A 13583-nucleotide genomic window follows, 5' to 3' on the forward strand; every position below is an offset into this window, starting at 1 on the left:
TAATACTACGCACCTCGTGGATGGACATGTGAAAAGCTCAGAAAAGTGTCTGGACGTAGTAAACACTCACTGAATGTTAGTTAAGACTATTATTATTTGACAAAACATTTATGGAGAGATTATAATGTGTCAGCCAGTGTACTAGGATACAGATGTATAGAGGATACAGATGACGACAATAATGGCACCAGATCTTCAGAATGCTTCCTGTGATTCAGCACCTCTACCCTGTTTCCCCAAAAATAAGACCGTGTATTATTAATTTTTGCTCCAAAAGATGCATTAGGGCTTATGTTCAGGGGATGTCATCCTGAAAAATCATGCTAGGGCTTGTTTTCTGGTTAGCTCTTATTTTCGGGGAAACATGGTAGCTATGCTCTTATTTAATCCTCACAAGACACCCACAAAGCGATACTATTGTTGTCCCCAATTTACGGATGGGTAAACTGAGTCGTGGAGAGATGCTTCTCTCCAACCTGCTCAAAGTCACACAGCCAATGAGTGGCTGATTCAGGCTCTAGATCAGTTTTTGTCACTCTGTATTTTATTACTGCCTAAACATTTCCCCCTAATTGCCTCCTCGATGAAATGCTAATACCACAGAAATACTGTATATTTGTTTATGTGCTGTTTGTATATCAGGGCTTTGTACATAAAGATTTTTTTTTTCACACATCCATCCTAAGAACCAAATTTTGCCCCCATGAAGGTGATACCACCTCATTGGGAAAGCATGGTTTCCCAACCTGAGCACTACTGACATTTGGCACCTGATAATCCTTTGTCCTGGGTGGGGATGGAAGTGGTGGGGGCAGTCCTGTGCACTCATAGCAGTAGCAGAATCCCTGACCTCTACTACTAGGTGACAGTAGCTCCCCTCAATCATGACAAATAAAACATCTCCAGCCATTGCCACATCAGACTTTGGGAACAGGGTCCTTGGCCAGGGTCACCCAGACTGGAAGGAGAAGAGCTGGATTATAAATCCAGTTGTCTGATTCCAGAGACTGGGACTTTAGCCACTGGGCCCTTCACGGTTTAGCTTCCTTCTAGTCAGTGACTGTTGTCCCTTTCTAAGAAGTCAGATGTAAACTGAGACCTAAAGCCAACCCTGACCATGGCCTACGAGGGAGGTGAACTGCCCCTCACTTCCCTGCTTCATTTCCTTCCACTCACCCTTTGCTCACTCTGCCCTGGCCATACTTGCCTCCCTACATTTCCTCCAATATGTCAGACACACTCCTACCTCAGGACCTTTGCACTGGCTATTCCCTCAGACACCTGTATACCATTCTCTCTCATTTTATTTAGGTTTCTACTCAAATGTCACCTCCTCAAAGAGGCCTTCCTTGTCCCCAGGATATTTTTCTTCATGTCCCACGTGTCACCATCTAGAGCTATCATATCCCTTTACTTGCTATTTCTTTCTCACCTACCTAGAGTCTCAGAACTCCAAGAGGGAGCAAGTGGGTCTATCTCATTATCTTCAGTCACAACCCGAAAATGCTCGATCAATGTGGGATGAATGGCCCTGTTACAGATGAAGAAACTGAGGCTCAGATGGTGAAGTCCTTTCCCAAGGTCACACAGCAAGTCAAGGGCAAAGGCTGGATTTGCGCTCTTATTCAGGAGTGAAAACAGTGGGCTCAGATGCCCTCCAAAACTCTGTCGTCACAGCTGTGTCTGTAGTTCCCCCAGGCCCAAAGCCCCAGTTTCCTGCAACTCAGAGGAGCTTGCAGTCAATCTGTTACTGGTGAGAGGGGCACCAGGGCCTGGGTTTGTGGTGTGGGGGACGCCCCCTTCTCTGCTGAAGTCATTTTGAGGAAGTGTAGTTCTCAAGACACCAGCTCCTGGCTGCCCAGCCCTGATGTCAGCTATCTCAGCCTGGGGGGTGGGCAGATCTTATTCAGCACGGTTTACTGAGGAAACTGAGGCATAAGGAGGCCTGATCGCTGGCCCCAAGTCAGAGAGAGAGACAGTCAGCGGGCAGGGGCACAATCTGAATCTCACCCACTGATCTGAAGCCGAGGAGACCTGGTTTTTAACCCCAGTTCTGCCCTTCCTGGCTGTGTGACCTCGGGCAAGCTGCTTTGTCTCTGTTTCCTCGGCTGAAATGGAAAGCCAAAGAAAGATGTTGGGAGTTAAAACGCAGGTTGGTGTTGGGAGGCCCGGGCGTGGGCAAGGGCATAGGCAGGACCGCGGAGGCCAGACGGGAACTCCGCTTCCGCAACTTTTCCGCTAATTTCTTCGCCACCCGCCAGGCGGCAGTCTCCACCGCGCTCCGCTTGGAGGATGGAGGTGGCGGCCTGGTCCCAACCCACCCGGGGAAGGCGCAGATCTCACGCGCAGCCTGCGGTCGGCCGGCCTGGCGCCCGAATTCCCAAGCGTCAGTAAGCATTAAATAATAACAGTGGGCGCCGCGGCAGTGGCGGTGGCGGCGACTTAGCTCTGCTCAGGGACCGGTACCGCACACAGGTTCGGACTAGGAGCGTACACTCAGTCTGTGCATTTTTCGTTGCCCAGCAGGGGGCGCGCGGAGACACCCGCTCAGCCAGGGTCAAGGGATCGCCAGAGACAAGGGAAAAAGAGGACCCAAGCGGGGACAGAGACCACCAGCCAAAGAGAGACCCCATTTCCGGCTGCCTGGGATCAGGCAGCGTCCCTCTCTGTGGGGAGAATTTGGGGGCCTAAAGGGGGCCGCAGGGGTCGATACGTTGGCCCCACCACCAATTAAGTCAAGCCCCCCCATCTCACCACCAGAGCCCTCTTCCTGGTGCTCCATCTGCCTCTTGACAGATCGTGGCGGTGTCGTGACTCAGCCCTGCAGGGCCCCAAGAGCGTAGGTTTATATATTCCCAGGTCACGGACGGAGGACAGTGTCCTCTCTGGAGGTACCTGTGACTCAAGTCTGGAGGGCTCCCTGGACCCACTGTTTGGTGGCTGCATAAACTCCATTGTGGGAAGCGCTGGAACCCCCTGTGTGTGCACTGGTAGAACCATCTTCCGGAGAACTGGGCTGGCAGAATGCCCATTCTAAAAAGCAAGGTTCCCATTGGAGGTCTCTCAGTTCCCCCTTCCTCCTTCTGCCTGGGAGTCAGGGAAGGATACTGGCACCAATGCCCTCCCTCCCGCCACAGCCCCTGGAGGCTACATAGGCCACAGAAACCTGTGAAACAGAAACCTGCTGGCATGTGGTTGAGGTTCCTGTTTTTTCTTTCCATCCTGGAGGAACAGGGTCTAAGCAGGCTCCACCTCCTCTCCCGAATTCAGGGCCCTGAGTGACTAGCTACTGAGCACTCCCTGTGTTAAGTCCTTTACACACATCCCGAATCTCACAGAAGTCTCAAAGCAACACCCACAGGGCAGTGCTGACCACAGCCCCACTTTATAGATGGGGAAACTGAAGCTCACAGCGGCCAGGACACCCAGGCATCAGATAGACCTATGGTGGAATCTCAGTTCTGCCATTTCCTGATTGTGTGAACTTGGGCAAGAAGGAGAAGGGACTTTGCCCCTCTCAGCCTCAGTTTCCTGATCTGTCCAATAGGAGTACCTCGCCAGACCCAGGGGATGAGGACATGTGAAAAAGTCCCCCACATGGAGCCTGACAGTGAGCCATTTAGGAGATGGATGACACTAAGATAATGATTATTACCACTCAGCCGCCGTCCCCTGAGAGTCAGCACCCCAAGACCAGGATAAGGGGAGTCCCTGGGGCCTTAAAAGGGAATAGGGCCCAGTTCCTACTGCACCCCACCCCCTCCTCGGTCTCTCAGAACAGTGACCTGGCATGCTGCCCTTGGTCTTGGCATTTCCTGTTGATTCCAGTTTGTTTTCCTTCAGCTTGTCTCTGGTTCCCTTTGGGAAATATCAGGCTGTGTGTGCGGGGCTTATGACACTTCCTGGTGGGGCAAGGGGCTGGGTGTGCCTTGAATGGAGGTGGGTGGAGGTGGCCTGGGGGGCTGTGGTGCCTGCTGGAGGTCTCCAGAGGTAGAATAGTAGGGTCACAGCCTAGAGGGGCCTCCCTTGGGAACTCCACTCCTAGAGGGGCCTCCCTTGAGAACTCCAAGAGTGAGAGGCCCAAATTTGTCTTAGTGGTGTCCCAAGAAGAGGGGCACCCATGGGGGGCAGGCAAAGCACAGAATCAAAGCTGTCAGTCACTCATGTCACCGGAGCATACACAGTCAGATCTCTAGCACTATCGGAGCACCAGGTGGTTAGAGGACAGCACACCAGGCACACAGGAACACACCCCGAAAGTCAGAACACACTCTCAAGCACAGGGCACAATGGCAGCCAAGAGCACACCACAGTGTCTCAAGTTCAGTGTCCCAGGTAGAACGGACAGTCCTACTGACACAATCACATCATCCTAGGAGTGTACACATCTCAATGCTACCATCCCAGGAATGCATACTGTCACAATCACTGTCCCAGCAGCACATACAGTCACTGTCACAATCACTGTCCTGGGAGCAGATAGTTACTCTGTTACAATCACAGTATCCCAACAACACACACCATCACTGACACAATCACAACATCCTGGGGGCGCGATATAGCCACATGGTCACAGTATTTCAGTAGCACAGAGTCACTGTCAGAGTCACTGTCCCAGAAGTACACAAATCACAAAATCACCGTCCTAGGAGCACACACTTTCCCACTGCCATAATTATCACTATCCCTGAAGCACACACACTGTCCCCATGTTACAATCACAGAACCTCAGAAATCCAGGCAAAGCACACAACTAAGGTAACCACAGCTGGTCCTACCCTAACAGCTGGAGCCAACTGAGGTCAGTGAGAAGATAGTGAGAGCCAACGACACGCCCTCACTAACGCTGTCACCTGGGGAGGCAGGGACTTCTTCACCCTCTGCTGGGACTGTGCACCCGCTGGACATTGCTCCCTCCTCTATGCAGCTACTGAACCCTAACTCTCCTGCCTTAAGAAGGGAGCTCCACTCAGCACACAGGCCCCCAACACAGTGCTCCCCCAAAGAGGCCCTCTCTGGATTTCTGACTCCAGCTGCTGCAGGGCGAGTCCACGAATGCCTTCCTCCCCATCCCATACAGTTCTCCACTCCCTAGAAGGGCCATGAGAGGCCCTCAGTCTGGAGGAAACACTGGTCCTAAAAGGCGCCACCCCCTCACAGCGCCCCCTTGGGCATCCCCAAAGAGTGAATCTAGCTTTCAGTACAATGTTTCCAGGAGAATCCCTGGAAATGGTACCCAGCCTAGCCACTGTCCTGCACTATTACCGACTAAGGATATAGACCCCTAAAGCTGCAGCCTTCAACCCAGATCCCGTTAATGCCACACGCAGCATGGCGCCCCCAAGTCAACCCCAGGTTCGGCTTCAGTACAAGCCTCGGGTACAGTACACCACCAGGGGCCGGATTCCGGATGCCCCCGCAAAATAACTTCCCCCCACCCCTACCGCCGCCAGTCACACAGATTCCACCCGCCTCACAGCGTCCCCTTGCGGTCAGCGAGGCGAGTTGCATCCTCCCTGCGCGCTTGTTGGCTCCGCGCGCGTCCGCCTCCCGGAGTCTTACCGCCTGCAGCTGCCTCCCCCCGCACCGCCGCTGCTGGTGCCGGTGCCGTGGAAGGACGAGGGCCAGGACATACGGGACGTGCACAAGCCGGGCCGGTCGCCGGTGTCCACAGCATCCGCGCGCTCTATGGGCCGGTGTGGCGGCCGCTCCGGCTCTGCGCGCTCTGCGCTGTCGGAGTAACCGCGCTGCTGGATACGGATGGGGGTCCGCGGCTGCCGCCACAGGTGCTGGGGGGGCGGCTTCAGGGTAGCCTGGCCCTCCCGGGGCCCGGGCAGAGACAGAGACAGGCTCCTCTCCGAGGGGGCGGCTGGGGGCTCCATGGCGCCGGCCCCCACCTGCACCCCAGGGGGCCCCGGCCTCTCCAAACTACACCCTGCTCAGCTGCGCGCGAGCCGACGCACCCGGAGCCCCGCCGGTGCGCCCGGCCTCGGTGGGGCCATGGCGCCCCGGGGACAGACCCGGGGGCGCTACGGGCTGATCGCCCCCGGGCCGGGCGCGGAGGCTTCCTGTTGGCGTCTGGCTCTCGGCTCGGTACCCCGCAGCGCTCTCCGCGCTCCGCGCGCGGCTCGGCGCCAGCACGGCTCCCCCACCCCCGTCCCGCCCCTCCCCGCCCCCCGCCCGCCGCGGCTGTCAGCGCCGCCCCGCTCCTCCTTGGTCCCAGCTAGTGGGGGACAGCCACCCAAAGAATGGGGGGGCCCTTCCCGCCCACGCAGAGCCCAGGTCCCGGCGGGGAGGGGTCGCCTGAACGCTGCTCTCTCCAGAGCGTCCTGCCTAGCAGCTGCTCGCACGGGAACAAAGGAGTTAAACGGTTAATCGGATCGAGAAGAAGACACCCGACTGGTTGCGCGAGTGTCAGTCAGTCCTTCCATCATGGCGGGGGAGGAGCCCGGTGCTGGCGTGTCCTCGCCGCTACCCCAGGCCAGGGGGAACGTGTGGGAAAGGGTCCCGGTACCCCAGACGCAGTTCCTGCGGAGGACAGCGGCGGTGTGCCGGGTATCCACTGTTAGTGGGTCGGAGGATGGTGACAGTGTGTTCCCGGGGCGGGATGTGAGCGCACGTGGCCCCTTCCGAGGGTTGTCTGTGTTTTTGATATCCTGAAGTGTGTGTGCGCACGTGGTTGGCTGCCGCGGTCGGCCTGTTTCTCTGGATTTCGCTGTGTGTGTATCTGTGTGTCTGTGGGTGAAGGATGTGTGCACACGAATGCTGGGTGTTTGGAAGGTGTGCCCTTCTACCGGGTATATTCGGGTGGCCTGAGGGCTGTGTATGTGTTCCCACGCTTTTGGGTGTGTAATGTGGTCGGTCCGTGTTTGAGTAGTTGTGCATGCGATTCAGCCTCGGTTGTTTGACTGTCGTGTCCGAGGGAATCCAAGTGTATTGGTGTGTGTGTGTGTGTGTGTGTGTGTGTGTGTGTGTGTTTGGCCTAGGGTCACTTTGGGGTGTTTTCAGTGTATCTCTTTGGTTCCCCTGTGGCTCCAGGAGGACACCCGTGGCCAATACCCCGGCTGCCCACCCACTGCTCTATGTTTCGCTGCCTCTTCTAACGCGCTTCTTCAGGAGGTAAACTGAGGCAGGTCCCCGGCAGCCTCGGGACACACCCGTGCCCTTTTCGGGCGAGTAAACAGCGGCGCCTCTTCCTCTCGGCCCCCGCCGGCAAAACCCCCTTCCGGCACCTAAATCGGGAGTCGCCGTGACTCACGCTCCCGCCTCCCCCAGCGCTGCTCTGAGCGAGCGAGCTGAGAGGGAGCAGGATTCCAGCGCTCCTCCCTTCCCCCCGCCCCAGCCCCAGCGGAGCTCTGGTGGCGGTCCGGAAGAGGGAGCACACGCGCCCGGGTGCCCCAGCCGCTGGGCCGAGGCGCTCAGATGCTAATCTGCTCAGATTTGCGTCCGCCGAAGCAGGCCCTCGCCTCGGTGCTCCCCAGTCCCGGGCTCCCCCGTAGAGGCCGAGCTGTCTGCCACCGCCTCTCTCTCTCCATCCCCCGCAATGTTCATATACATATATACATATATATATGTATATATGTATGCCAGTCTCCAACCCCCACAGCCGCTTTTCTCCCCGCCAGAGGGGGTTCCAGGCGTGGGAGAACGTGGAGCAAGACCCGGCCCCCCATCAGCAGCCGCGGGGGATCCCAGAGGCCAGAAGTGTATCCGCCACTTCTCTCGGGGACCCTCCTGGCAAGTACACACACAAACGGCTTCTAGGGGATTTGCAAGGGTTGCCAGTCCTCCCCAGATCAATTGAGCGTCCTGGTCTGGGCCAAAGTCTTGTCACAGGGGTGGGGAGGGGGGCGCTGTAGCGTTGGCTAGAGAACTCTGGACAGGCAATGCAGGATACGGGGGGTGGGGGAGTGTCCTGCCACACAGGGGTTGCAGAAAAGGGCATAAGACAGTAGGCCAAGCTGGTAGTTGGAGCTGTGGCCTGAGGCTGGGATGGATCAGGCTGGATCCGGAAGTGCAGAGGCTAGAGGGTTTTGTTGAGGGGGGAGGAGGCGGGGTATATTAGACCTCCCCAGGTAGGAATGACAGTCACTTCCTCTCCCACTTGTAAATGAACAATTATTCCATGACCCAAGCAGAGACCCTGGAGCCCTCCAATTGAGTAGATGAAAGGGTGGGGAGATCATGGTTGCATAGAACAGTGACCTGGGGAGTGCAGTTGGGGCAGGGGCCCACCAGCAGCCAGGACCAGCTCAGTCCTCTGGCTTTTGAACTCATCCTTGGGCCAAGATGGGAGTTGGAATGCCCTGGGAGGACCCTGATGAGAAATAGCAAAAAAGTGCAATGTAAAAGCTCACAGATACCTCTCACATCTCCCCAGGAGAAAGAAAAATGCCAGGCCAGAACTCTTCCAAGACCCCACCCTCCTAAGTTCTAGAAGAAACAGAATCCTTCAAGGAGGGGAAATAAAGGCGCACAGCAGACTGATCAGACGCCTGCTCTCCAGCCTGGCCCAGCTCTCTGAATGTGGAGGCACCATTGGGAGCTGGTGGGCTGAAACTCCTTTTCACAACCCTGCCCCTTGCTGACTCAGGCAGCTGCAAAATGGAAGGGGTTTCTAGAGGCTGCAAGGGACACCTGGGGGGATGGGTGTCACAGCCTGACCCACTATGTTCCAGAAGTTTCAGCTGGTTTTGCAAAATGCGGGGAGTGTGGAACACAGAAAGGGCTGGTAGCTGGACCTAGTCCAGTTGGGCCTGTTCCTCCACCCCACCTCCCAGCCTGGTACACCTCCTGCCTACCTGTCGGCTCTGGTGATGGAAATCCGCGGAGGGATCAGAAGTGGCAATGTGGTGGGCCGTGGCAGAAGAGGAACACCAGGGTCCAAGGGCTCTGGGTCCACCCAGCCCAGGCCTGGACCGGTGGAGAGGCGACGGCGAGGGCGTCGGAGGCCGGCCCCCAGCATACTGACATGGCTGGGTTCAGGGGTCTCCCCCAGCCTCTATGGAGGGACAAAGATGGGATGGGTGCTTGGCCTGGCCAGGCAGCTGTGAGCTCCACTCCCAGAAATGACCCTCCCTAGCCACCTGGAAGAGGCTGATGGGGGTGTAGAACCCCCAAGTATAGACTTGGGGGTGTCCCCCTCAAGTCTGAGTCCCATAGAGTGCCTTCCCACCCCTTATATCTGAGGAGTGCCCTTTCTCAGCCATAATTTTTACAGGGCTTCCTCTTGATGTCCCAGCCATGGGGACTCTGCTCTGGGCCCACATGCCTGTACACTATCCTTCACATGAGATCCCCCTACCACATCACATGAGATCCCCCTAACACATCACCTTTTCCCACCCTCCAAGTCTAAGAAACTCCCTGTTGGACTTAATGTCTGTGGCCCCCTCTCACATCCAAGAACCTCAAGACCTCACCTGCAGCTCCACCCACAATCCTTTACCGACTTCGGATGTCCCTTGGAAGACTCTGCCTTCTGCCCCTGGGCTGAGGGCCTCTTAATTCGGGCAGCAAGAGAATAACAGAAACAAAGGAGGCACGAGGGGACGTGACTCCTCGCGGACACTTAGTGAATAGCCCTGGTCACTAGAGGGCACCCTTCTCCTAAGTGGCCCAAGCCCCATCCTGGGCCCCAACCCTCGCACCTCGTCCCGGGTCCCGGCCACCGACTGGACACTGCCACTCCTCTTCATCCCGCCAATCTAGTACGCTGTGAGGTCTGCGGGGACCATTGTCGGCCTGGGCCAGCGCCTCCTGCAGGACCAAGCCAAAGGCATCCACCATTAGCTCCCTGGGGCTCCCCCTGCCGGCGGGGCCTAGAATCCGCCCTGGCCCCTGGTCAGTTGCCTCTCCCCGGGCGTGACGTCAGTAGGTTGCTGACGCACTGCCTGTGACATCGCCTCCCATTGCCAGAGCGACAGCTGACGCACGGCTGGGCCCCCCCCCCCCAGCGTCAATGCCAGGGTTAGCCACTGGGGGACCCCCGAGCCTGGGGGGGTTGCCCCAGCAACCTCCGGCTGGGGCTAACCCACGCCTTGGGATCTAGCAGAGAAGACGAGGAGCTCCCAGAGCCCGCCGCGTGTGGCGCGTGGTCCGAGCCAGGGGCCGGAGGAAGCGTCTCCTCCGAGCTGTTGGGTTTTTAAACCTAAACCCGAAATAGCTCAGATGTGCGGGGGCCGCGCACAGAAAGACAGCGACTTGGGCACAGATGGGGGACGCGCAGGCAGAGGCGCACGGAGACAGACAGGAACGCGTGGAAATAGAAACAGACAGGGACACAGACGCAGCTCCGGATGTTGAGTGCGCTCCACTGCCGGCTAGCCTTGTCTAAAAGCTTGGGGGAGGGAAAAGCTGGCTTACTTCACCTCACCCAGACGCGGCGAATTACTGCTGTGTGGCCCAGTCTCGGTGACTTAAACTCTCTGAGCCTCAGTTTCTCCTCTGTGAAATTGAATGATAATTTCTACGGGGTCCATGTGAGAATGAAATGAGATCAGACCATACTGAATTCTCACGGGAACAGTGTCTGGCACTCAGTAAATGCTTAATAAATGCTGCTAACATCTGAGCTTGTGGGAGCCTGTTAAAGCCCAAATGAAGTCATGGTGCTCCTGTGCTTAGCACTTTTCATGACTTTCACCTCACTCAGAGGAAAAGTCAAAGTCCTTAGTAGGAGGTCCACACAATCCTGCCCAATGTGCCCAATCACCTTCCTGTCCTCACCTCCTCCCACTCTTCCCCTGGCTCACTATGCTCCCTCCACACTGGCCTCTTGGCTATTTCTGGACACACTAGGCACGCTCCAGCCTCAGGGCCTTTGTACTTGCTGTTCCCTCTGCTTCTCGTCCCTTAAATAATCATAGGCTCCCTACATCTTTCTGGTCTTTGCTCATATTTCACCTTTTCAGGCATTTCTTGTTGCATTTCCCTCTACTGTACTTCTTTTAAAGTTGCTAGCCCCTCAGGATTCCTAATCCCCCTTATCCTGCTCCATTTTCCCATAGCACTAGCACCTCATAACATACTATGTAATTTATTTATTATGTTTATTGTCTCTTTCCACACCAGAATATCAGCTGCAGTAGGGCAAGAATATTTATTTTATTCATTACGTATCCCCAGTGCCTGAATCTGGAACATAGTAGGCTCTTAATAGGTATTTGTTCAATGTCTGGTTGTTATTTCGAGTATTCAATAGCATATTTATAAAGTTCCTAGTATGTCTACCACGGACTAGATACATTATTGTGACTTATTTTTCTTACCTTATTGCACTAGCTAGCACTTCAGTTCAATGTCAGCTAGTAAAAGTGAATATAAACATCATCTCACCAGCCTAGTATTTAGCACCAGGCAAGCCTGCAACAGACAGTTGTTGAACAAATAGGTGAATGTATAGACAGCTTAAAAGTCACCCCCATTTCTCAGCAAAACCAAGCCAGTCCATGTTCTGGGCTCCACGGCTGCCTATTCTGCCCCATTAAATCCCTCATCATTCTGGCTTGTAATTATCTGTATTCCCTATTAGAGCTCTCTGAGGGCAAGAAATGATATCCATTCATCATGATCCCCCACACAGAGTCTCAGTGAATGCTGAACAAATACAGATAGACACAGGGAGCGAGAGGCTCCCTCTCTCTCTGAATGCAGACAGATACATACGCTCAGACAAGCAGAGAAAGGGCCATACTCAGGTTCCAGAATTACACTGATAGACCTGTATTCAAATCCTGGCTCTGCCACTTATTAGCCATATACCCTTGGTGAAGTTGCCCCAGCTTTCTGAGCCTCAGTTTCTTTGTCTGTAAAATGGGGATAATATTCATACCTCCCTGAGGGGTTGTTATGAAGATGAAGTGAAGCAATGTATGTAAGGTTCTGAGCAGTGTCTGTTTCATAGTAGGTGCTCACAAAACAATGGCCACTATCCTAGTAATAACAACTATCACTGTTGTTGACTCACATGGAGCTATAGACAGATCTCACTTTCTTCCATCCTCCCCTTCTCCCTAGTGGCCTTCTAGATGTTCCTAAAACACTTTGAACATATTCAGACCTCAGGGCCTTTGCACTTGCTGTTCCCTCCATCCAGAAAACCAACCTCAGGTATCCTGTGCTCCTTCCATTCCCCTGATTTCCCTGACTCGGCTTTCATTTTGTTTGTTTTAGACTTATTACATTCTAACAAGATATAGAATTTATCTCCTATTTTTATTAGCTGTTGCCTGTCCTTTGATTAGGACATGAGATCAGGATGTTGGTTTGTTTTGTCCCCTGCTAGGGCAATGCGGGCATACAGTAGGTGCTCAACACATAGCTCTTGAATGAATGAATAAATCTGCTTGACTTCCTCACCTCCTTTGGGTCTCTGCTCAAAGTCACCTTCTAGATCCTTCCCTGATACAGGTGTCTCCCCCAACCCTGTCACCTTCTGCCCTTACTTAGCTTATTCTCAGCTCTTATCACCCCTGACATCTCATATCTTTCTGTTTCTACTCTCCCCAACTCCTTAGTCCCATGACGGCAGGGGATTTTTCTGGCTTGTTCTAGCTGTAACAAGGGCCACCTCTCATGGCCATCTGAACTGTGCAATCCCACAGGGCTCTACGTTTAGAAGGTTTAATGTGCTGCTATCATCGTCTTGAAATTCTTCATAATTTTGAACAGGAGCCCTGCATTTTCCTCTTGCCCTCTACTGTGCAAATTCTGTAGCTAGTCCTGGCTACATTCCCATTGCCTGGCATAGCCCATGATAGGTGCTCAGAACGTATGGAATGAAGGAAGGAATGGAGGAGTGGATGGGCAGAGGAGCCCCACAGGCCAGGGGAGAGAGGTGACGTGCACGTCACCACTGTCCGGACACACCCATGGACATTTGCAGCAATCCGTCCTGGCAGAGACCTGGGTGCAGGAGGCAGGGCATCAGCCTCTAAGCCTGCCTTCCCCTCCCCTGGGCAGCAGGCTGTCTGAGGAGAGGGGTCCAGATGGCAGAGCAGGCCGCTCTGGGCAGCTGGCACCAAGCTCAGGCTGAGAGAGGCTTTTTCCCCCACCTAGCTTGTCAGTGCAATCAGCCACAGGCCCACCCTGGGAGCCCCTGGCCTGGCTTAACAGAGGGGTGCTGGCTTCTCCCAGCCTGACATCCTGCCCACCCCCTACTTCTCTCAGGAGGATATGGGGACGGGTGGCCAACAAGAGGGAAAGGAGTGAGGATAAAGGCCAAGTCTACACCTTGGCCCTGAACATCCAAGACTGACGAGCTCCTTGCCTGGCACTGAAACAGGGCTGGGAAAACTGTCAGCGGCCACGTGCATGTGTATGCACACAGGTGTTGTGCATGAGACTTTGTACACAGCTGTGCGTATTCAACTGACAGGTGGAACTTGCCATGAGTCGAATTTATATAGTTGAGACAAGACTCTACCTGTAGGAGTGTTTGTATGTGACAGGGTGACACCACATCAGTCTATGTGGGCATGAGGTTAGACGTACCTCTGTGTGACTGTGACACGAGTGTGTGTGGGGGAGAGTATTTGCATGTGGAGGCAGCAGGAAGCAGCTTTTCACAGTGGTTAGAAATG

The 13583-nt window shown here is 54.9% G+C and overlaps 1 protein-coding gene across 5 annotated transcripts in view; it reads right to left on the reverse strand.

Annotated features, from left to right (window-relative positions):
- The window catches only part of PDE4A (phosphodiesterase 4A), a 43349-nt gene that overhangs the window by 27875 nt on the left and 1891 nt on the right, over positions 1–13583 (reverse strand). For 2 of the 5 annotated variants that reach the window (XM_019744924.2, XM_019744923.2), the window contains exon 1: positions 5563–5882. In XM_019744924.2, the coding sequence (XP_019600483.1) occupies positions 5563–5882 (320 nt within the window). Of the gene's footprint in view, positions 1–2895; positions 5246–5562; positions 5883–8801; positions 9002–9650; positions 9760–13583 lie in introns of those variants that run through there. The other 3 variants (XM_019744927.2, XM_019744929.2, XM_074338188.1) reach the window with 3 other exon arrangements.

Source organism: Rhinolophus sinicus, linkage group LG07, assembly GCF_036562045.2.
Source record: "Rhinolophus sinicus isolate RSC01 linkage group LG07, ASM3656204v1, whole genome shotgun sequence".
Taxonomy (NCBI): Eukaryota; Metazoa; Chordata; class Mammalia; order Chiroptera; family Rhinolophidae; genus Rhinolophus; species Rhinolophus sinicus.